This window comes from Syngnathoides biaculeatus, chromosome 2, assembly GCF_019802595.1.
Source record: "Syngnathoides biaculeatus isolate LvHL_M chromosome 2, ASM1980259v1, whole genome shotgun sequence".
Lineage (NCBI taxonomy): Eukaryota > Metazoa > Chordata > Actinopteri > Syngnathiformes > Syngnathidae > Syngnathoides > Syngnathoides biaculeatus.
This window is the reverse complement of record NC_084641.1, coordinates 12,880,443-12,905,628: the sequence shown is the minus strand read 5'-3', so window position 1 is coordinate 12,905,628 and position 25,186 is coordinate 12,880,443. Positions and strand designations below refer to the sequence as shown.

The 25,186-nt window shown below is 41.3% G+C and overlaps 1 protein-coding gene across 4 annotated transcripts in view; it reads right to left on the bottom strand.

Moving 5' to 3' along the window:
- LOC133508345 (neural cell adhesion molecule L1-like protein) overlaps positions 1-25,186 on the bottom strand; it is an 84,021-nt gene that overhangs the window by 20,663 nt on the left and 38,172 nt on the right. For all 4 annotated transcript variants that reach the window (XM_061834251.1, XM_061834260.1, XM_061834280.1 and 1 more), the window contains 21 exons: positions 24,922-25,030; positions 24,638-24,831; positions 24,397-24,519; positions 20,480-20,650; positions 18,830-18,868; positions 18,555-18,660; positions 18,271-18,452; positions 18,011-18,145; positions 16,720-16,860; positions 15,627-15,738; positions 14,034-14,200; positions 12,976-13,141; positions 12,775-12,899; positions 12,181-12,285; positions 11,057-11,254; positions 10,774-10,844; positions 10,482-10,704; positions 9,543-9,658; positions 7,387-7,591; positions 6,823-6,945; positions 5,370-5,552 (listed from right to left, as the gene is read on the bottom strand). In XM_061834251.1, coding sequence (XP_061690235.1) covers positions 5,370-5,552; positions 6,823-6,945; positions 7,387-7,591; positions 9,543-9,658; positions 10,482-10,704; positions 10,774-10,844; positions 11,057-11,254; positions 12,181-12,285; positions 12,775-12,899; positions 12,976-13,141; positions 14,034-14,200; positions 15,627-15,738; positions 16,720-16,860; positions 18,011-18,145; positions 18,271-18,452; positions 18,555-18,660; positions 18,830-18,868; positions 20,480-20,650; positions 24,397-24,519; positions 24,638-24,831; positions 24,922-25,030 — 2,994 coding nt within the window. The remainder of the gene's footprint in view (positions 1-5,369; positions 5,553-6,822; positions 6,946-7,386; positions 7,592-9,542; positions 9,659-10,481; positions 10,705-10,773; positions 10,845-11,056; positions 11,255-12,180; positions 12,286-12,774; positions 12,900-12,975; positions 13,142-14,033; positions 14,201-15,626; positions 15,739-16,719; positions 16,861-18,010; positions 18,146-18,270; positions 18,453-18,554; positions 18,661-18,829; positions 18,869-20,479; positions 20,651-24,396; positions 24,520-24,637; positions 24,832-24,921; positions 25,031-25,186) is intronic.

The following is a 25,186-nucleotide window of genomic DNA, read 5'->3' as shown; positions in this document are numbered from 1 at the left end:
ATTTAGCGATGATCGGACTGCACAAACGTGTCGGTTTCTTGCTGGCTCGTGGCCGAAGCTTAACCAGACTGTGTTTGCACGAAGATATGCCCTAAATTTGATTTTTAATACACGTCTCGTATAAATGAATGAGACGTTCTCCGCTAGCATAACACCACTACGTGTGAACGATTGACACACTTATTCTTTGTTGAGCGATATTTAGCGACGATCGGACTGCACAAACATATTGATTTCTTGCTGGCTCGCGGCCGAAAGTTAACCAGACTGTGTTTGCACGAAGATATGCCCTAAATTAGATTTTTAATACACGTCTCGTATAAATGAATGAGACGTTCTCCGCTAGCATAACACCGCTACGTGTGAATGATTGACACACTTATTCTTTGTTGAGCGATATTTAGCGATGATCGCACTGCACAAACATATTGATTTCTTGCTGGCTCGCGGCCGAAGCTTAACCAGACTGTGTTTGCACGAAGATATGCCCTAAATTTGATTTTTAATACACGTCTCGTATAAATGAATGAGACGTTCTCCGCTAGCATAACATTGCTACGTGTGAATGATTGAATGAAATCAGAAGCATGGCGTCTCTCTCAGTTAAGAATGTATTGTATTTAGAATCTATAATATATCGTTGATTTGAATGAAATCAGAAGCATGGAGTCTGTCTCAGTTCAGAATGTATCGTCTTGTATTTGCCATTTTTACTGTTTGTCTTACGTCAGCGCACGTGGCGTGACGTCACTTCAGGAGGCGTGGTTAAGTGCCCTGTACGGAGGGGTCAATTACCTTTAAAACAAAAGAAAATTTAATTAATTAATTATATATTTAACGTACTGACTATACATTACTTGGTATTTTTTTGTATAAAATAACAATGAACAATTCATAAATTCTACAGATGTATAGGGTTATTCAATAGTTTTTAAATCTTTAGCTTCAAACTGGAATGTCTTGGTGTCATCCGTAAACTTTCTCAGTGGTCTATTGCATTAAATATTGGTGCTGTAATGGATTGTGGGTCCGGATTCATCTATGCTAAAGGTGGTTTACAGGTTGCATCAAGGCACCATTTCTAAGCATTTGAAGTATTCAAACGACCTATCTTCCAATTACATTCAGATTATCTTGCCTGTAAAGGGTAGTACAGGAAAGGTAAGGATACTTCCTCAGCAAAAATGAAAATCTGGTGAGGTCCACAGAGTGGACAAGGAAACTGACGGAACAACAAGCCACACCCGAAACAAGACACAAGTGGTTGGATTGAGTTGATTGATACACATGGCTTACGAAAACAGATAAAAACAAAAACACGAGAAGCGAGCCGAGACATAACCCCCTGTCATGAAAAACCAAGACTTAAAATGAAACTAAACTAATTACAGTCCACCCAACAAAAATATAGATCATAACAGGAAGTTCATGACAACACAAGTGATTTTTGTCCAAATGTCGTAAATGGGTTTCTGTTCACACTTAATCACCTAGTAAAAAAAATTGTAGACTGCAGCACTGTTATCATAATCATTGCCGATTGTTAACGATTACCTTCTCAACAGAACAAGGACCTTTGCCCAAAATTGAACAGGTAATGACCAATTTGATTTGAAGCACTCATTTGCGGCGCATTACAGGGCTCATAGTTGGAAAAACTCCAACAAACGACCGCGAGTCAGAATCAGCAATCCTAGACAGATGGGCCATACTGAATTGCGGATTTTTTTCCTAACCGGGGGGATAGCATGGCAACAAAATGGAAAAAGCAGTCTGAAAGCATGTGCTTACACCTTCTCCATCTTAGTGCACATTTACTTACTTCAGGGAGTTGCATTCATCACAAAGAGCAGATACTAAACTCGTATGCTTACACAGCGTATTCAAAAAATAGAGAAGGAAAAACGTATAGTGTGCATGCGCTTGCCGTTTCCTTACAAGTTGGCCACGCCAGCTACAGGCCTGGTTTAGTCGAGGTGCTTGTATGAATTGTCTTTTGCAAAACTTTGACAGTATCTAATTGGAAAAAAAAACAACTTTTGACTATATCATTTACAGGTAAGTGCAAGTTCTGGGTAAAATCTAAAAGAAACCTTTCCCTGAAGGGTGATTATATGCTCCCTTGCGTCCCCTTGTCAGCACCAAAACAGTCTCATCTCCAAATTCATGGTGCATCTCCTTTGTGATATAAATTACATAATGCGTAACATGCTTGGGGGATCACACTCCTCAAAAAGAATCATTTTAATCACTACACCAAGCTGTATTTACAAAAAATTGAACGGCACAAAGGTATGAACAACAGTTATTTGTGTGTTGTTGTGTTTCCCCACGTGGTCCCATTTTCCAACTGATGTGTCGAGGGCTTGTTTTCTAAATCTCCGAATGCCTTCTCTGTTGTTTGTGGACTAACTGCACTGAAATTAGAGTGCAGCCTGGATAGAATTGATTGGATAACATGTTCTGGTTGAAGCGGGCTGGGTTCAATTACATGGTACGGCATCAAAATGAAGTGTTCTTTGAGTTCTGCCAGACGTGTCAAGCAATATGTTGATTTAGGTGTTCATTCAACTGTGGCAATCACAGTTTTGATTTGAGAGACGAGCGGACCAGTGGAGCCTGCGCATTTGACTCATGGTACGAAACACAATTAGCTAGCATGCATTTGTGTCTGAATGTGTTGTCATTAAGTGCCCCTGGCTAATTGCTTTCTGGCTACACCATGATTACAAATCTTTAATGGCTTTACGAAAACACAAAAAGTGATTATTATATCTATAAGGTAGTTACATTTTTTTAGGGGGGGGGGCTTTTTTGGAAGCTGTGTTTTATACTGAAAATAGTTAGATTCTAGTTTATTGTTTGTTCACCTTAAAGTGGGGGAAAATACTCCGCATAGAAAAATACAATACCAATATATTTGATGTTGCTTGAAAAAAGCCTTTTTCATTTGACAAATTGGTGATTAACCAAGATTCATCAAAAAATAACTATACGTATGTTTATGATTAGGCGGCACGGTGGCGGCACATGTTGGACTCACAGCTCTGAGGACCCAGGTTCAATCCTGGCCCCGCCTGTGTGGAGTTTGTATGCACTCCGGTTTCCCCACACATCAAAAAAACATGGATGAATTGGAGACTGTAAGTTGCCCCTAGGTGTGATTGTGAGTGCGACTTTTGTCTGTCTCCATGTGCTCTGCGATTGGCTGGCAACCAGTTCAGGGTGTACCCCGCCTCCTGCCATTTGACAGCGGAGATTGGCTCGAGCACTCCTCCGACCCTCGCGAGGATAAGCAACTCAGAAAGTGGACGGATGGATGTTTATGAGTAAATAATAGCTTCATTTAATAGTCCCAGTTAAAATATGCATGAAGAGTTGAAGGCAACAAAATCTTGGCAGGAACAAAACACAAAAGCACCAAAACAAAAAAAGCTGCTCTTAACTGTTCAGCCGCACGATTAATTTGTGCTCAGACAGATAAAAACGATACAAAACACTTTTGTAAAACCATATTTACAATCAATATTGAAAGCATTATCATCCTGTTTTTCAATTATACTCTGACTGCTTAAATCTGATTTTCAGAGGAGTGCAAACAAATTATTGGGAGTTTAAATGATTCTGTAATTAAATACAATTTGCGCCCAAAATTACCACCACTAATGCAGCTATTATTATTCAATTAGCACAAGAGAAGTGGCGAAAAGTTGGGCAGCTTCTTATTTTGCTAGCTAAAGTTCCTGTAGACTGAAGTTGAACGACATACATTAGCTATTTCAAAATACCAATAATTGACAAACATGTATCACCAATGCAGGTAAGTGAGTGACTAACAGTTTATGAAATAGGTGATCCTTTCTCACATTTCAAAATCATATAGATATGTAACATTCCTTACGAGCATACCTAATCTCACTGACTGACAATATCTTCAATACTTTGTATGCAATATCCTGATGAACACTCAAGTTTCAATAATGCATTCATTAGATGTGCCTCTTTGGAGGAGTTCCAGCCATCCATTTTCAATAGCGTTTGTGCTCATTAGAGTTGCGGGTGAGCTGGAGCGTATCCCAGCCCATTTTGGTCCATGCAGGACTTCTAGCCAGTCAATCACACAATTGGAGGACTTTGCCGTTGGGAAAGAATTGTCATTATTCACAATGAAATCCACCAAGAATACACATTACAGATGCTTAACAGTAACTGCCTTTGACAGAAATGTACTGTATCGTAATATGGGCGTGATAGATTTGTCTGTTATTATTTTATGTTATTATAGCCATTTTAAAATAAGTCAAATATCTATCTTTATTCACTAAAAGTTCTGAGGACCATGGTTCAAATCCAGACCCCGCCTGTGTGGAGTTTGCATGTTATCCAGTGGCTGCGAGGGATAGACTCCAGCCCTCATGTAACCCTGGTGAGGATAAGCAGCTCAGAAAATGGATGGATTGGTGTTTGCTTGTTTCCACTCCTCATTTGTCATTAAAGTTAGGAGTGTTATTTCCGATGTATTGATGTCTGTTGAACTTCAAGAGGAAAGATATTCATGACAAATGTTATTTAGAAGCATCTCTCCCTTGTAACATCTCTGTGCGGCATTTGTATATTCTCCCAATACTTGTGTATGTTTACTCCAGCTATTACTTTCATCCATATCCTAAAAACGAGGTCTTTATTGTAATGGAAGATTCTAGATGGCCCATAGAATATGCTTGTTTGTCAAGACAGAGTATGTGTATGTGACCGGCAACCAATCCAGGGTGAAAACCACCTCCCACCTGAGGGGGAGGGACTCCAATGACCTGCTTCCCTAACAAGGACAAGTAGAATCGAAAACAGATGCATGGATGAAGGCATGATGTTATTGAAAATAGTTTTTTTTTCCCCCTTGTTGACCAATTTGACCAACCATTCAACCATTGTCTCAGAATGGATTGAGATTAAATTTCAAAGCACCACTGTACTGGCTATGAGTGCAAACCTTCTTCCCAACTTTTTTCCTATCCGGGGGATGATTCTGAATGACATTTTGGAGCAGGTTTAATGGAGGGATGCCACTTTCAACACCAAACCTCCCTATTTGTCTGGGCTTGCAACTGGTATTGATTTGCTTCCGGATTGCCCTTCCAGTTTTTCTGTACACTTACAGCACCTGGTATCACCAGGTGGTCTCCCATCCAAGTACCAAGCAGTTCTGACCCTACTTCATTTTCAAAAAGGATTAAACAAGGTTGAGTGTTCTCAGAGTACTATGGTAATTTTTGATGCAACTTTTGCATTGGATACTGATGGACTATGTAAGGGGTATGTAGCCCCTCACCAAGTCTGCCATGATAGATGAATCTTTTTCCTGTACTCACGGGCTGGAGTGACAGTGCTGCTCTCTTGTGCCAGTGGAGGTCCACACCCTGCTCGGGTGCAGGCACTGAGGTGAAAGAGGTAGAGGCTGCCCTCTTCTAAACCCCCCAGCTGCCAGTGGGTGGTGTCGGGCACTGTGATGTTCATTTCCCGGGAATCAAGCACCTCCTTTGTGGTCTCATTAACTGTAAGAGAAATGCTACGTCAGTTCTCGTGCCTCTATCTTTCTGAGTTGTGTCCTGGCGACGTCTGGACACTGAAATAGGGGTCAGCGGCTGAGGAAGGAGGGGGTTGGTGAATAGGTGTCACACCCACTCATGCAGAAAGCAAATGTCGCACATACATGTCATGACAGGTGAGCTGAGCAGGAATACATTAAGTTGTCAAGAGGGAGATGAGGGCGGAATATAGAACTCAAAAGAAGAGAGGGTAGACTTTTAACAAGTGGCAGTTGATGAAGAGGGGAGAAAGCAAAACGGGGAGGGAGATGGCATCATAAAAAGTGGATAAACAAAGCAGCAAAACTTGAAGAAAGCTAGGAAATGCAGAAGAAAGAAGAAAACATTTGCATAAAGTGTAGGCGGTGCAACGAAGTGGGAATATAGGGGCAATCATGAGCAGTCGAACATATCACCCAACATGCATTATAGATCAAAGTGCAGCGCGTGTTTGCCTCGTGCGGAAAGTAACCCCGATGCCAATGTTGAAATGCAGGTGACGGCTGATGCTGAGCCAAAGCAGCTCGCCGCCGCTTTGAGGCTTTCAAGTGCTGATGAACGCCATCAGGTTAGTCATCTACTAATTTAGACACACAGAGTGGATTACTCTAGAGCACTTTATCAGCCCATTCAATACACAGCTGTTTTTTCAAAATGTGGCATGGATACAAAGGGATCTGGTGTTATCATATCGTAACATAATTCAGCTAGTGACTGTGTAAAAAGCAAAGCCCCTCACCAACGTTTCTCATGCATCTGGAAAACGCTTGTGAATGGGGGAGGGCATCGGGGCAAAATCAGCCGAGGCATGAATGATTGTTTTGGGAAAAGAATCTGCAGTCTCAGAGGATGTGAGCCGCTGTAAGACTTAGGAAGTCATCAGTCTTTTGGGTGTTGCTAGGGCCTACTTTAGAACTCAACACTGCCATCTAGCGTTTAATATTGACTCACACTGATTACAGGACAGGCCTTCTTTTATTCCAATTACTGTGTTTTATAGTCAACCCTGAATATTGATTCATTTGCGAAATCAATGTATTATTAAAAGGTCTAACAATCCTTATGATGAGATGATACCCAATGGTTTGTCAGTGTGTTATACTTAAAACTCCTTTCCATTTGGCAATTCAAAATAAGCCAAATCAGGCATGTCTGGTACAAGCAACAAGTGTCAATTTCAACATGTGAAGTGTGTGTGTGTGTGTGTGTATGGGTATGCATGCCTGTTTATACATACTGTGGTGGTACTGTAGGAGGTAGCCAGTCAAAATGCCATTTGCCACCAGGGGTGGAGCCCATACAAGCTGGATGGAATCTTTCAAGGCATTGGACGTGGTCAGAATGGGTACCTGTTCTGGAACTGTAGAAAATGAAATCTTTTTAGAAGGGGTTTATTTTACACTAAATGTACAGCATTACAAAATTTTCTGCAGTTGAGAGCAACCAAATCAGTATCGTTGTATAATGCTACTTTATTTAATGAGTCTCTCTCACTTTTACTTTCCTCAAGAGTAAGCATCATTCTATAGATATTATAGTGTTTATGTGCGTGTATACTATCATGTAATTCTAATTTATTTTACCATTCCCTCGGTGGAAATTCAACTCACACTCTGGTACTCTTATTTGCACTTTGCATCTCTTCACTAACGAGTTATCGTTTTTCACTCTGTGAATACATTCATTGCATGTATCAAAAATATATTTGCGCATGACTAAAGGCTGTGAGTATATAACGATCACTTTGCTGTTCGGGGCTCTATCTGTATATACACAGTAGTTGGTGATATAAACACCTCACCTCCTTCTGGTGAATTGAAGGTGACTGGATCACTGCTAGGCCCATTTCCCTTCTTGTTGAAGACATTGACAGTGAGTGAATACTCGGAGAAAGCTTGAAGGCTGGGCACAATGGCATGCGTCCTCTTCCCGGGGAATGACAGTGTGTGGCGCTCATCCAAAATCTTGTCAGGATTCAGGAAACTTCGCTTCCTCAGCAAGTGAACCTGGAAAAAAGCAGACAATGGTGAAATGCTGATTTTCAGGGGAAAAAAAATGTCCATCCAGTTGGACTTCAAAAATCAGAGGTACTTTGCTTTGGAATTTTCTTGTTTTTGTATTATTAGGGTGCCATTGGGTGGCAAGAGCTTATCTTTAGAAAGTGAATGTCACCTTTCTGTATGAGCTTCAGGCAGAATAAAAAGTATAGTCTACATCCTGACTACTCTCAAGGTGCCCTTGAGCAAGGAAACAAAACCTACCGGAAACTTCGCTTGCTAGTTTATGCTTGCATGCCCCACCACTTTATTGCCTTGCATATCCCTGCACGTGTTTGATATCTTTCTCTTTGAGGGGTGCAACAAGAATATACTGTACACGCATATAATCTTTCTTCTTTGTTCCTGGCAGGGATACTGTTTGAGTTGAATTAATCTGCATGCAGGCACGGTGGACGACTGGTTAGCACATCTGCCTCACAGTTCTGAGGACTCCGGATCAAATCTGACCTCTCCTTTACACGTGCGGTAGCTTGATTGATGACTCTAAACTGGCCACAGATGTGATTGTGAGTGTGAATGGTTGTGATTGGCTGGCGACCAGTTCCGGGTGTACCCTGCCTCTTGCTTGAAGATTGCGGGGATAGGTTCCAATACGTCCTCGTGAGGTTAAGCGGTATGGAAAATAAGTGTCTTCATCCAGAATTTGGTGAGGTGTGACAAGAAAAACGAACAATGACACATATTCGCGTTGTTGTTATTTATTGCCCAGACAGGCTGCCATCTGGTGGGGTGTCAGAAGGCCCCTTCACCTCTGTCGGAACAGCGTAACAGCCTAACAGACTTTTATTCACTTGAACCTTTCAGGCGAAACTCAATGTGCTGTCTGTGTTCATATTCAAATAGCCAATGCAGCTTCCCACAAACAGATGGTTGGATGTGATGACCTCTGTCTGGTCGTCTGGTGAGGCGTATTTAATACTTTGTGAAGAGCACCAATTTGGGTGGGAAGGAAATCTCCGAAATTAGAATTCATTCACATCTCATCCACTGACACATGTCTGCCATTGAGGCTCTTTTCTAATCCTGAGAGAATTGTAAGTGAGATGACCGCAAATTTACAGTTGCACTTTATCACCGAACCTCGCTCCATCCTATCTGTCTGACCTCCCCCACCGCAACAATCCCACTTGGAGTCTTGGGTCCTCCTCCATCAGGCTCAATAGCCCTCCAGCCCAGCTATCAAAACCTGGAGTCCAGAGCCTTCAGTCGCTCAGGTCCTCGGTTGGAACTCTCTCCCTTCAGACATCAGGAACATGGACCTCATATCCAGTTTTAAAACTCACTGCAAAAGCCTCCTTTTTGTTCTTTCCAAAGTTTTTCTGCTGCTAGTGTTTATGCCGATACTTGCCGTTCTGTTGCCTCCAATTGTATAATTAACAGCATATATTTGTTTACTGTACATTTCATTGAATTTGAACTGTTTTGATTGTCCTGTATGGGGACCTTGAGTGGCTCGAAAGTCACTTTAGAAAATATTATTATTATTACAGGACAGCGACACAGGAAAAGTATGAGAAAAAGGATATGCAAACAGGAAGTGTAATAAAAGGAACTCTATGTTCTGCATTCTATTCTTGATTTTTTTTCCAATGTGGCAAACATCTTAATGATCCAAATTTGAAATCACCAGTCAATTATCTAATCAGATATAAATGAATAGATATACTGTTCTTATGTCCCTGAAAGATTCATTTCAGCTATGATCTGTATTGTTACTATTTTTATATAACAATGAGTATTTATACAGCTGGTCATCTAAATTGCAAATCTGTTACCGTGTTGTCCTAACAACTCAGTAGGCAAATGATGCTTGATAGAATTGAATCGATAACTAAAATGATAAAATTGAATATTTGGTCAGAAGTCATTGTATGGAGGTTGCTTGGTGAAAACTTACGTGGTACCCCCTTAGGTGACCTCTCAGTGTGGCAGGCGGAACCGGTGTCCAGCTCACTCTCAGAACAGTTGTGTTAATAACTTCCACTGCCACATCCCGCGGCGCTGCAGTTGGAACTAAAGGACGTATGGAGTGAGGTCATACAACTCTACAGAGCCTGCAAAGTCTCTTAACACTACAGTCAAGTTTCCGGATGCATGACCATTACTGAACAGAAATGTTGATGCGAGTATTTTAGTCGATCGCTAATGGTGGTACAAAATGAGCAGAAGTCATATTTTAAGTTGAGGGGGGACACTAAATATGAGCCAAAAGAGTTCTACGTAATTTCTGCTCTACACGATAGTTGGAGAGGATGGAAGCAAAGCAGACACTAGAAGCAGCAGCATTGCGCTTTTGTCAACCTACGCCGCGGAGCGCGTCGTGATCTAGTAAAGGTCGCCCAGATTCTGAGACAGAAGTGGTACATTTCAGATCTCACAGCTCTACAAAAGGTTATTTGCCACCTGCTGTATTTGAGGATGGGAAAAATCACAACTGCACAGGCAAACAAGGAAAAGAAAAAGGAACTTAACCTGACACATTTTCCCGTAGACAGTGGCGAAAGATGACTGAAGACAGGGTGGGGTACGATAAGAGAAAGAATTAAAAAAAAAAAAAATCATAAACAATGCGGGCTGGTTCAGTCTCTAGTTAAGAGAAGAAAAGACATTTAACACAACTAGTATTTGGATTTCCCTGGAAAATTGTGCTGAAAATGAAGGAGACCGATTGGACGATAACGCTACTGTAGTAAATTGTGGCGACGGCCATCTGACAAAACATGGGGGTGTATGACACACTATTTCATGAGTGGGAAAGCTTGTCTTCCAGCACATCCAAAAGAAATAAATGTCATGCTGCAGTATATTTATTATTAGGACATCAATGTGCACTTACCATCTTCTCCAGAATAACCGGTAGCAATTCGTGGCTCTGGTCCCCATCCGTGACTATTCCTGCTCTGAATTTTGATCTCGTATGGGATGAACGTTGATGTGTTTCTCACAGTGAAGAAGTTTCGTTTCACCAACTGTTCTGTCCACGTGTCTTCCACTGCAAGTTTCCTGTAGCTCACCTTGTACTCCAGGCCTGGGCCGTTGTGTTCAACAGACAACAGTGGCTATAATGGGAACATTTCATTGGATTGGATCCTAATACACGGAAATATTGTCATTTAGCAAAGTCTTACCTCCCAGCTAATGTCCATCTGATTTGGTAGATGGCCTTGGATTTTAATGTCTTCTGGGTTCCTATCGGGCGCTTGCAAGAGTATTTGTAAAAATTATGATTTTTGCTCTCTGAATGGTGCACATGTGGTAAATTTTAGATGACAAAAAATGCTTTTAAAACATCATCATGCTCACTGCTTCAAAATCAGTGCGTTATTCTGGTGTGCCCTATACATTTAAAGTTGTGAATCATTCCACAGAGAAGGAATCATGGATTCAAGTGATTGATCGAGTGACTCTCACCAGCTGGGGGGGTTTTGTAGCGCACAGGGGGCTCACTGGGGGGCCCAGGTCCAACAGCATTCACAGCGTACACTCTGAACTGGTAGTTAAGATGTCCGTGGAGCACCAGCTCAGCTGTTGCCTGGTTACCAGGGACTTTGCGGAGCTCCTTCCACTTGCCTGGCTCCCATTGGCTCTCCTCACACTCCACAATGAATTCTGTATTCATGCAGGGGATCAGGGCAGTGCACATTTCATCACCACACACATGCTCATATTGACTTCTGAAATTATACAATGGACATCCTGTTTTTAATTGTTATTCATTTCTTAGCGACAGGTCGGTGTGCGGTTTGACATGAAGACAATGCTAATATAATTGTAAACAAATTGTAATTGTAAACATTTTAAAACAAAATAGCCAGCAAGGAAAACCTATTTCACAGTTTCTATCGATCCATCCATCCATCCATGCCCTGAGCGGCTTATCCTCATAAGCCTTGTGGGAGTGCTGAAGCCAATCCCAGCTATCTATGGGCAGGACCTTGGGTACACTGAACTGGTTGTCAGAAAATTACAGGGTACATAGAGACAAATAACCAGTCCCACTCACAATCACTCCTAAGGGCAGTTGAGAGTCTCAAATGAATGCATGCTTTTGGGATGTGGGAGGAAACCAGAGTGCCCAGAGAAAACCCACGGAGGCACGGGGAGAACATCAAACTCCACACATGTGGATTTGAACCCCAGTCCTCAGAACTGTGAGACAGACGCTCTAGCAAGTCACTCCACCGTGCTACCGCATAATTTGTAGTGTTGCCCTAAAATACTTTCAATATAATCAAGTTTATTTGAGAAGCACCTCAAACAATTATAGTAACACAAATTACTGGTTCAGAAGGCACAGCCCATCATAGAAATTACTTACTCAAAAGTTTGAACTTATTTCTGCCTTATTCTAGTAGTAGTTTTCAACTGTAATATAATGAGAAAAATAATAATAGCAATAATGTATCAATAAAAATTATGACAACAACAGCAGCAGCAGGACAATGACTATGTAATAACCTTTTAAATGACCATAAAGCTTCTGTGAACATTAAGTAAAAAAAGGAAACACATAATTCACATCAGTTTTGGTTTACCTATTACGGAGCTGTTGTGGTCACTGCCAGGTACCCAAGCCAGACGGATATTTCTCTGATTCGTGAGTTCATTTATCTCTACATTTTGTGGGGCATCGGGAACATCTGTAGCATGCAGGAACATCCAACACTCAGGTTATTTTAGATTTTTTTAAACTTTTAAAATGAATAATTAATCTGATAAGCCACACGTTGCTAATACATTGTGAAACAAAAAAAAAAAACATTCTTGTTAAACAACAACTTAGGTAGGTTAATTACGCATATAACTGTGTGCTGTCTCATGTAGTACTCAACATTACATATCATTATACACCACTCACTTTCCTGAACATGTTAAGGTGGCAAAAGGCATACAGTATCTTAATGAGATGTAAAAATGTGTTACATTCATGTTTTACAACAGAGTGCTTTATGAAATTCATTTTGTCCAAACATATTCCACACGATTCTGAACAAATGATACAAAGTCAAAAGGCATTGGAATGTTTGAAATTGAGTGTATTCCATCTTTTCCACTCATGGCCACTCACTACATAGTGTGTATATTGTATATAGGTATGAAGTACTGTATTGTTAACAAGGGTACCTTACCAAGCACCGTGAGAAGGGCGGTAACATTATCCTGATCCAGACGCGTTCTGGCTACGCATGCATAAACACCTTGATCACTCAGGTTCACGTTCATGATCTGCAACATGCCATCACCCACGAAGTACCTGAACATTAAAGCCTTTGATTTGGAACTGTACACAATACCAGAAACAATGGAGAAACGGTATTGCATCCACTAACCTGGACTCCTCCTCTGTGGAAAGTGTCATTTTCTCCCCGTCCTTTATCCAAAGCACCTCAAAGGAGTCCTCTAGACTTTTATCATATTCAGCCTGACATGTCAACTGGGCTGTGGTCCCGCTGATGACCTGCTTGTCCTGAGGTCCATTTACAATATGTGTGGGGTCTTTCAACAAATGAACTCAAGTCAGTCAGGGAAATGGATAATGAAAATACACATTTATGAAAGAAAATATATATTCATCCATCCATTCATTTGCAGGTAATCTTGAGGCTTTCCTAGCCAACACTGACCAAAAGCTATACTCCTGTACATTGTGGACTGGTGAACAAACCAAAATCCTGAAAAATTCTTGACTTTAGGGTTCATCATAGAACTTTATTTTTTTTTTTTTTGCATGATTTCATCCATCCATTTCCTCAGCCACTTATCCTCACAAGGGTTGCGGAAGTGCTGGAGCCAATCCCAGCTATCATTAGCTTGGAGGCGGGGTACACCCTGAACTGGTTGCCAGCCAATCCCAGGGCACAGAGAAACAAAGAACCAGTTGCACTCACAATCAGGCAATTTAGTCTCTCTAATCAATGCAAGTTTTTGGGATGTGGGAGAAATATAGATGTAGAAACACACACACACACACACACAAATATAACAATTCTTTTTGCATACTTTTACTCTTGGAAGAAAATGCTTAGACACCCCTTGCCCAGATCATCTGTGGCTAAAATATTTAAGTTTTTTTTTAGAAATAAATAAAATACAAAAAGGAATATCATCCTTAATAGGTAAAGACCATTGAGAAGAAGCCTATAGCAACTATACATATTTAATTCCATTCAATTATTCAGACTTCCAGTCTCGAAGAAAGTCATTATTCAGTATGCCGTCTAAAATACTCGTACCTGCCAATCTCAAAGCTAATTTAGGAATTTACCACAACCATGACAATTCTTTGTAATAGGCTCATTTGTCATTATTTGTGTCCATTAGTGCCTGGCCCTTTAAGAACAATTTTGTCTCCTCGCAATTAAGCAATGTACTTATTTTATTGTGATACCTTTCACTGCCAGCACAGCCGTGATAGAGGACTTGCCCTCGCTGTTATCAGCCACACAGAGGTATTCGCTGCTGTCTTTGTTCTCCAGACTGGAGATTTGTAACGACCCATTTTGAAGGGCAACAAATCTTTCTCCCTCAATGGTTTCTGGAGTCTCATCTTTGGCCCTGAGAGAGAGAGCAAGAAGGCTTTCACATGCAGTAGGTGCTGCATATCTGACAGCCGAATCCATTATGCAGAAGTGAATTAATAAAACCAATATTTTACAGAGTTCACAATGTCACAAATTTTCTTCTGGATGAATGAAAAAAAAAACACCTCTTGCAGAAAGTTTTCCGAGAAGAGTGGAAGCTGTTGTAATTGCAAGGCGGACTAACTCTAGTCATCCATCCATTTTGAATACCGCTTATTATTAGCTGAATTCCTTGATGTACGTATTTTATCTGTTATTTTCATCTAAGATGTCCTTCTATTTTATTTGCGCATGCACCTTGTGGACAAGCACTTGTCATTTCGTTGTATGCACAGTCACATAATGACATTAAAGACTTTTGATTGATTGATTTGATTTAATTCAGGCTTGAGGCAGATGACACCCTGTCAGTCGCAAACCACATGCATTATAGCCAACAAAATGCTTTGTAGTGTTTCTGACTAACTGCATTCCTTCATTTTCAACCTTGTGTGGAACAGCCTTGTCTCCCTATGATTAACCAAAACACATACAGAAGCAGATTTGCCTCCAAGGGTTAGTTAAAGCACAGTATGTAGTGAGTAATATGTCTGCCTGTATGCATCTGCGGTTCATTGACGACACAAAGTTTTCCACAGGTACTGTATGATATCAGTGGAGTGGTTGTTTTTTTCTGTACAAAGTCCCCCAAAAGTCAGCTGTGATAGACAACCTGCATAATGAGGATAAACTGGATTAATGGAAAGAATGCATGCGCCAAAGTTTTGGGTTGTCTATTACTAGTAATTATGGCAAAAATTTGCATCTTTGTGACCTTGGCGTGTATTTTTGCCCAAACAACCTCTGCTGCAGATCTACATGGTAAAAAGAACAACAGTTCTATCTACATCCAAGATAAGGGAATGAAACTGCTTTTCAATCATGACTTTGGCACATTTCCTTTTTTACTTTGGTGTCCCTTTCCGGGGTAGTGAGAAGTCTTTTTTTTTTTTTTGCTGTCTTTGTTGTGGTTGCATGGTCATTACATGTCAGTTAAGTTTTTAAATAGATTTTCACCAGACACAAACTACCAAAAACCAAATGAGGAGGAACAACCTGTAAGATTGCTTTTAAAGGAAATTATTTTCCATTAATAGAATCTAATTAGCCTCAATTTCCAGGAAGGCAAGAGGAGAATCTCATGATTCAGATGGAAGCCTGTGGTGTGAACACCTGAACCAGTGTGGCTTGAATAGGTGACTCACATGCTGTAGTTTTATACTCCCCCCCCCCCCCTCACATTTACTGAGGTGTTCATGACAAAGACCCCCAACCACTTTCCCTATAAAACATTGCATGATAAGTCAGGTTCTTTTTGTCATTTCTGTGAAATTTCTCAGCAACAGCCCTGCTTTTCTTACCAAGAGATGGTAGGAGGTGGCGAGCCAAAAGCGCTGCAGTTCATGGTCACGTTCTCGCCACGTATCACTGCATACTCCCGGTAGTCCTCGGTTAGGATCAGGGGAGCCATGTCTATAAGTGAAAAGAAGAAAAATAATAGATGGTGTGTTCATGCTAAAATTAAATAGTGCACATGAAACTGCTAATGAATATTGTACAATTAGTCTTTCTGGGGTAATTTCATCTACTTTAGTCATCTTTTTCCGGACCTACAGTATTGTACACCTTGAACTGAAGCAATTATATTGTAGTCACACTCTGTCACCTTCATACGTGGTGGATAACCATTAATTTCAATCGAGAGTGATGAACATAGTAAATTAAATTCTAATTACACAAAAAGTAAGTTACATATTACCATGTATGTAAAAGGTGATACACAGCAGTTGAGGTGAAAAAAAATCCAGTTCATGTTCATAGATTGTACTACAAACTGAATCTTTGAAAAAAAAAACTTGAAAGGAAAGTACTAAAGCTATTGAAGCAAAGTGAAGGGCACGTTTAGAATACAAAACAATTTGATGTTTGTCGAGCTAACATCAAATTCAAAGTTAACGAGTCCTTGGAGCAAACGTGCAGCAAAAATAAATCTGCCTTTGTGGATATGATAATGCTAAGTATTGAGCATTCACTTTAAAATGTTGAGCTGTTTCTAATGTTTTTCAGTTGTGGGACACGTTTTTAACCCTAACACAATAGCACTAATAAGCATTGTTATAGTGATGCATCTCTGACGTACTCAAAACTCGTCAATGCATTATTGCATTAGAGTTTTATTTGCAATAGATCTTGCGCGCATTTGTCGAAACATTGCACACATCAGTATGAATGTATTATTGCATCATTGTTATTTATTTTCATAAAGACTTCATTTGATGGGTAAATGCCTGTAAATATCCTACATGTTCTACATATATTTTTTCTCCACCCCACCACTGTTTCTGTGTGTACAGGTAATGGATGCAATGAAATTCTATGTATTTTTTAACCCAACTAGTGAAGAAATATGTTTCTAAGCTAAAGTTTTTTTTAATTAATATGGAGCCTACTCACTCATGACCATGATGTTAATGTTGCTTAGAACAACACCATGTCTGTTGACTGCTTCACACTGGTAGACACCGCTGTCATCTGGCACGGCATTGTGGAGCACCAATGAGTCATCAAGTACTCGTTTGTTGTTCACGGGGTCATCTGAAAAAAATTCAAAATCATGGGAAAAAAAAATAATTCTGACAAACTCCCACACTGTATGTCTCAACAAAAGCCAATCCATCCATCCATCCATCCATCCATCCATCCATTCAGTTTCTGAGCCACTCATCCTCACAAGAGTTGCGGGATTATTGCTGGAGCCAAACCCAGCAATCTTCAGGCAGGAGGCAGGGTACCCCCTGAAATGATTGACAGCCAATCGCAGGGCACATGGAGACAAGCAGCCGCACTCGCAATCACACCGAGGGGCAATTTAGAGTGTCCAATTGAAGAGTTTGTTTTCAAAACGAGACATAGGCATTTTTTTCAGATTTACGAAACTCGCGCCAAAATTATCCGAGCTCCGCGAGTTTCGTAAATCTGAAAAAAATGCCTATGTCTCGTTTTGAGAACAAACTCTTCAATTGATGTTGCATGTTTTGGTGATGTGGGAGGAAACCCAAGTGCCCGGAGAAAACCCACACAACAACAGGAAGAACATTCAAACTCCACACAGGCGGGCGCCGGGATTTGAACCCCGGTCCTCAGAACTGTGAGGCCAACGCTCTACAGCTGGGCCACCTGGGGCCATATATTCAGCTCAAAATGAGAATTTGGGATTTAAACAGCGGAATTGTGGAACAGCTGTCGAGCGTTGGCCTCACAGTTCTGAGGACTGGGGTTCAAATCGCAGCCTCCCCCTATGTGGAGTTTGCATGTTTTCCCCGCACCTGGGTGGCTTTTCTCCGGACACTCTGGTTTTCTCCCACATCCCAAAAATATGCATTCATCAGAAACTCAAAATTTCCCCTAGGTGTGATTATGAGTGTGACTGTTGTCTGTCTCTATGTGCCCTGCGATTGGCTGGCAACCACTTCAGGGTGTACTCCACCTCCTGCCTGATGAGAGCTGGCATAGGCCCCAGCAGTCCCTGCGACCCTTGTGAGGATAAGTGGCTCAGAAAATAAATGGATGGATGGGTTGGTTTTAAACAGCATCAGTGCATGCAGTGTGTCATTCTTGAAGAGTCGAGCCAATCTGTTGTGCTTTGAAGAACATTTAGTCGAGGTCCTTGCCTGCCAGATTGAACTGTGACAACAATGACTGATATGCAAACAGATGCATGAATGCATGGCTTTCTGTCACAAACCTTCAAAGATTTGTCCATTTTTTCTCCACGTTATGTCTGGTTGTGGTTTCCCGCTGACCGAACACTTGATGTGCACATCAGAGCCGATCACAGTTAGCTGGCTGTGAGGCGGCACTGTCAGCCACTTTGGAGGCTCTGTGAGATGGCAAGAAAAGAAACGTTGTGTTTGCTTTGTGTTAAATCAACTGTCATCCCTATGAGTCAAAACAAAAGTGCTCACAGTGTGCTTCATGTATAATGAGCACCTAATGGTGACGAACCTTCTACTATTACATCAAAGTAATGGACAGCCTGTCCAGCTGAGTTTTTGGCTAGGCACATGTATTTGCCCTCATCACATTCCTCTATTGCAGCTATCGTCAACAGTTTTCCAAAGTTGTCAAATTTTGCTCGAGCGGTAAGTTTCTCTCCCATCTTCATCCATTCTATCTCTGGAGTGGGACTGAAAAATGACACATGTAGATGGTATTAACAGTCGAGGCAGACAAATGACACTAAAAGTCATCGGGAATGAATAAAATGTGGTCGCATTACTGATACTTACTATCCTCCTGGTATGCATTCAAGCTGAAGCTCTGCTCCTTTCAAGAGCACTTTCTCAGTCTGAACACCAGAGGGAAGCAGAAGGCTGGGTGTTCTCACAGGGTGGCCTGCCAAACGAATCGCCCTTATTTTTATGCGTAATTTATATCATTGGTCGTATCAGCAAAAGCTATTTGCATCTCCCACATATACTGCTTCATATTTTTGAATGTGGCACAAAAATGAGACATGTATATTTTGCTGGGTTGGAGAAAAGAAGAAGGGAGAATCACTCACTGGCGTCACTGCTCTCAGCAGATTCATACTCTGGTGTCCCTGAGATGGAAATAAACCATCATGAGTAGAATAGACTGTAGTTTAAAGTGCAAGTGTCGTCAAACGGATGATTTTTGGTATATTATTAATGAAAAACCCACAGCCAATATGGTCCCACGTGTTTTTTCCACCACAAAACATGATTTTGACGTATACAGCTTTTTGTAACTCCCGCCATGAAAATCCTCTCGAGGGATTTGTTTTTTGGAAGAAGCAGGAAGTGACGTACAGGACAGAGGCGCCCCCTAGTGGACTCGTTTGTTTCCATTAGTTTTACCTCCAGGAAGGTAGCTCGTTGTTCCTTCGTGTTAACCGAAATGCCGGCTCATTGCATTTCTGGACATTGCTTGAACACTCGGGAGAATGGAATTACCCTTCATAAGTTTGAAAGAGACCATGTTCGTTGTGAAAAATGGATTGCACGGGTGCAGAGGACGAGAGCTTCGTGGGTTCCAAATAACAGGTAGGCGTGTATACAGCTGAAAAAAAAAAATTGTTTGGGGCGTACCATGTAATCGGTCTCTCTCATAACGTGGCAAAAGATCCGCGTATGAAATGTGTTGATGTGCGCATACAGTCCTAAAAAAAATAATAGTGTGGGGCGGTCCACGTAATCATTCTCTCTCATAACGTAACAAAAGATCCACGTATGAAATGGGTCGATGTGCGCGTCGCCCAGCCAACGATGTCTCGATAGTGATCATCGAGTACTGCGGCGACTTTGAACATACCCCTAAAAGCAACATAGGTAGGCTCCACCTCCTCCTTATATGCCACCACTGGCACACATGGCTGAGGCGCCTTTCGGCGGTCACAGCTTCTGCGAAGGCTGCGTGTCGAGCTTTGCGACGGGGGCGGCTCTGAAGAACCCAGGCGAGAATGCGTTACTCAGTTCCGTGCGCGCATAAAGCACCCCGGCTCGACTGTGACTAAAGCAGCAACGCTTGGCTCTGTCATAAGCCACACCGGCCGGCTGAGATGAGCCGCGGGAGTGGATCGGATATCATCTGAATATGGCTCGAAACAATCGTGTAATATTGCCTTGAGGGCTTGAAACAATCGTGTAATATTGCCCCGGTAACTTCACTCGGTTGTGTGGTGTTGTCCTTTTTTAAAAGAACTTCGGTGTCAGAAGGGGCGTCGGAAAAATGTGAATATCTCTGTTGTTCGGCTTCGTAGTAGCAGGCACTGCGCGTTTTCAACGGCGGAATTGACAATGACGTCAAGGACAGATGACGCGACTAATATGGCGACCACTTGGATGTCGAGGGACACTCAATTGCGCAACTTTGTGCATGGATGACGCGCTCTCCACTCACTTTTTTTTCCGTATAGACATTGAAGTCAATACTGTTATATGTATTTTTCATTACAATATCTATTTTAGAATGTTTATGGGGATGACACCCGGGTTTTAAGCAACTACTACAACTAAATCTTCTGACATCCTTACACACCCTAAAGTCTAAATTAGACAGGACAAGACCTGCATTTGGGTATGCAGTTGAAAAAAAAAAAGCTTAACTAGGCAATTAAGATACAGAGAAAAAAATCCAAGTGTCCAATCTTTTCACTGTAAATAATTTTCTATTTGAAGCCCAGTAAACCTACACGGCTTGACCTCAACTGCCATAGCGGGCTTCTGTACGATTGTGCGTATACGGAGAAAGTCAGCAAAGCAGCAATAGTCCAGACGACTGTCTTTCTGTAAGGCATGAGAGAAGTACAGGCTGCCATCAGTGCCCATGGAAACCCTCGTATCCTGATCAATGTGCTGCAGACCTGCAAAAAGAGTGTACATTTCTGTTAGAGACACAATAATGGTGCCAAAACAAAACTAGACATATCCTGTACATATACAAGAAAAAAGACGTGTATTGATCAACCTACGTTGTATTGACAATTCCACGGGTTTATTTTTCCAAATTAAAAAGTCAAAATGTTTTTGAGATGTGGGAGGAAACCGGAGTACCCAGACAAAAAAAAAAAAAGCACAGGGAGAACATGCAAACTCCACACAGGCAGGGCCAGGATTTGAACCCTGGTCCTCAGAACTGTGAGGCTTTAATAGCCTAACAATGTGCACTACAGCAATCTGTTCTTCAAAAGCAGTCCACACGTCCAAGTGTTAGATTCTATACACCTGTGGATGTGATCGGAGCACCTGATTCTGATTACTTGGATGGATGGATGGGGGAATACTTTTGGTAACAGTGTATCAACAACACCCAGAAAATGCCACCTGCCTCTCTGGCCCCGAGGTCATCTGAAATAGACTGATGCAAAGTGGAAAAGTGTGCGGTGGTCTTACGAGTCTCTATTTCAAATATTTTTGGACCGCCTGAATTGTTGTCAGTGCAAAGTTTAAAAGCCACTACCTGGGATGTCATCAACAATACAAAGTAATATTCTGCATGTGTTCCAACGGCGTAGCTTTGTCGTAAGAGAGTCTGAGTACAAGACTCGCATGTCAGCAGTCCAGACTTGTCTCCCATTGGAAATGCATTATGAAGCGCAAGCGACAGTTCAGCAAGTGAAGTTGTACATCAAGCAAGAACGGGAGAGAATTCCTCACAAAAAGCTTCAACAATTAGTGCCCACATATTGAGTGTTGTTAAAAGGAAAAGTGATGTAATACAGTGGTTAGCATGTCCTTGTTCGTGCTTTTTTTTGGAACGGGCAGCTAATATCCCTCGTGAAAAAAAAAGTCAATCACTTTGCAAATTACATTTAGTCTATTCAATTGAATATACAGTAGGTTAAAAAGGATTTGTATTTATTTTAGGCTTTCCCAACCTCACTGGAATTGAGTTTATTGTTTAAAAGGCAAAGAACGTAGTAATTTCGGGTTGCAGTGTGTGTAGGACCACACACCATGTTTTTTTTAATACAAGGGTAAATATGTATTCCACCTCAAATTGCCAATCAAAAATAATTTTTGAAGCCAAATATTTAGATACTGCTCTTGCATTTGGTGGACCTAATGGAGTGTGCCGTGACTCAATTGTGTGTGTTGCCTCAAAGAGTTAAATATTACAGCAACCTGTATTTATTAGTGTGAGGAAAAAATGGTTGTTGTATTTTGGGGTTTGTACAATGTAGTCTCGTATACACTGACTTAATTTCAATAGAAAGTGTACTTGAAAGGAATCAGTGAACTCCTATTGCAAGACGGCTTGGTTTTTACAAATCTATTATTTATGTCTCGGGTCACTGGAGCTTCATTTACAGTCTAATTTAAAACATAGCATTGAGTCATTGCTAAAGTCAATACACAAAGCAAACTCATAAAACACGTTGAGCACAGAGTGACGTTCCATGGCGTTTGGCAGGAATGAGCATCTATTCTCGAGCATTTGGGTCATATATAAAAGTGAATACTTGTTTTGAGTTCTGACTTTCCTTCATCCGTTTGAGGGCACCTTAAGAGGGAGATACTTAGCTCAGTCCTTCTCAGAAAAGACAGAGGTCACCTTTTGCTCAACAAATCACTTTGTTTTGGCAGTTCTTAGAAAACAGGCACAATCTGTGGTACACTTATGGGAGGACAGTGGCGAGGGCTACACCATTTTGGCCAGGCTCAATCACACCCAAAATTTACCTTCGCTCCCCCGATGAATTTATCCCTAAAATTAACTTGTCGTTTTAAGAGTACCATGGTGGCAGCACATGTTTTAGCATTGACAAAAAAGTTAACCCCATGAAAATCAATTAAGATATTTGCAAATTATGACTTAAAGGGGAAATCGAGTGCTTTGCATGAACAGTGTATCAATAGGTCACGTAATACATACCCTATTTTGACAATGTGATGTTAAATTTAATAGTGTTTTGAGAAGATTTTTGTTGACAATTAAGAATTTTCAGGGGCGCTGCCATTTTCGCGAGTCACATGTGGGCGTATGTGACGTGTACTGTGCTGTTCCAAACACTGGATTACATGGGACACTATTATGCCCAGTGCTAATTTCTCGGATTTATCCTCATCTGAAGGAGAAATAGCAGTATCGGTTGATCGGTGCTTCATGGGGCTAACGAAGCTGGCGGAGGCCGTTATCCCCGGACGCCGAAGCTCGGCTAAAGGCCTCCACCACCATCGAAGCTCGGGTGAAGGCCTCCACCGCCTGAAAGCTCGGCTCGCGGCCCACTTGTCAGACTCCACATTATTCCCATCCGAAGAACAATCCGGGGCTGCTGGCCTGGAGCTCCAGGGGCCTTTGTTTACGCACTTACGTCCCGCACGTAGGCGTCCGAGTAGTCAGACTCCGTGTCATTCCGCCCGAAGAACCATCCAAATATTCAACATTAATTATAGCCACAGGTTCATACACCTACAGCAAACCGGCATATAGTTTGACCAAATTTCAAATGGGGACTTTCCAAAAGAAAGCTCAGCCCACCCAAAGTACTCAGCCTAGACTCAATCCTGGATGAGGAGCTTTCTGTGAGGTGAACGTTTGAAAGACATTGTCACCAGTGTTGAGCAATCCATACTCATTTTGAACAATTATATACCGTAGTTCTAACTTTGCCCGGACAGTTTGTGGAAGGCCCTTCTCAATTTCCATTGCACACAGAAAATTTCTTAACGATATACTTGGATGACTGGGTAAGAAGACCCCCATGAACGCTTACAGAGATGGTTGGCTGCAGACACCTTTCTCTCCTGTCCATCATCCCACCAGCAAACTCCAACCTCTTGGAGAAAGTCTTCCCAGAAAACTGGACGCTGTTAGACTATATGCAAATGAAGCTTCAGCTTCATATTTTCCAGCATCTTCATTGTCTCGAGGTTTCCCAATTCTTCTGTAAATATTGTTTTGGCTTTTGCAAACAAGTGCTAAGCCATCATTGGGATCAACAACTACTCTATACAGTCTTGATTTCAAAATTGAGTCGAAGGCCTCTATCCAACACAACGACATAGTTTCCCAGCAGGTCCAAAATTATTAGGTTATTTTCCCTGATTATGACAAAAACACTTTTTGCCTGTGCCGTTACCTGTTAATCACATTAAGCAACCTTTGCTAAAACTACATTTTGTGTGTGTGTGTGTGCATCACCTAAATAAAAAGGTAAAACATGAAAGGACGTGTTTGGCATACCTGTACACACGCCAGTCGCAATATCACATTTGCATTCATTCATTCACCAGGCATGATATCCAATATGAGCTGTGTAAAATATTTTACAACTACACAAGCAATGATGCTCCATTGTAATTGAGACTGTCAAAGAAATATTTATTGAACAAAGGGAACATTTGTGTGGATATAGTTTTCAGTTGTGTTCAATTGTATCATACTTAGAGTAGTTGCTAATATTTTGGACTCTCTCATGTAATGATTTGAAAGAAGCCAAATCTTAGACACAGCTCTAAGTAGTGTGTAGTACAGCTGTCCACCACTACAAACACAACCGTGTCAATTGAGCATTACTGCCTTTATAAAAGCAGAAATTTTGGTGGAGATCATCGTTGGTTTGTGTAAAAGGTTGCTTTTAAATAACAGACACAATTCTGATCTTACCAATGGACATCCAGTGGATCTTTCTTGGTGGAACGCCCTCTGGTGGGTTACAATGCAGGACGAAAGGTTTTCCCTCCTCAACAACAATTGTTTCTATTGTTTCCTTCGGAAATTTTGGCATACCTAATGAAAGGGAGAGGGAACTACTTCAACACAAAAATCTAGACTGAACAGTTTACCATGAAAAGCATTATCTGCAACTGGTAATAACAGTTCAGTTTTGACAGTGAAGGTTACTTACTAGGTACTATTAGCTCAATGGTCTCCGTCATGGCGGTTCCCAGCTTGTTGGAAGCATAGCATCGATATTTACCTTGAAATCGAGCAAGGCTTTTGTTCTGAAGCACGAAAGTACCATTTGTGGTAAATTGGTCACTTCTGATTGTTGAAGGCTGGGGAGGGATAAAGTCGAGATCATCTTTCATCCATCTGTATCTGCTCACGGCAAACAAAAAGGCAGGATGGTTAACTTTGAATTCTATTGGTTTTCATAGTTTTTAATCCCCCCGCAAAATTGTCACTTACTCAGGCGGTGGGTTTCCCCTTGCTTCACATCTGATAGTCACACTGTTGTCGTACGGAAGGGCAATAATGGGCCCCGTTGTGTGAAATATAATAGTAGGCAGCTGCTCCACTGTCATTAAAATAAATGCAATTTGTAAAGATACTGTAGATAATATGGATGCAAAATGTATAGATAAGTGCAACATTACTATAGATGCAATCTAATGAGCTCCAATACAAGGGCAGCATGAAGAACTGTGACTCTACAAAACTAGATCACTGTGAA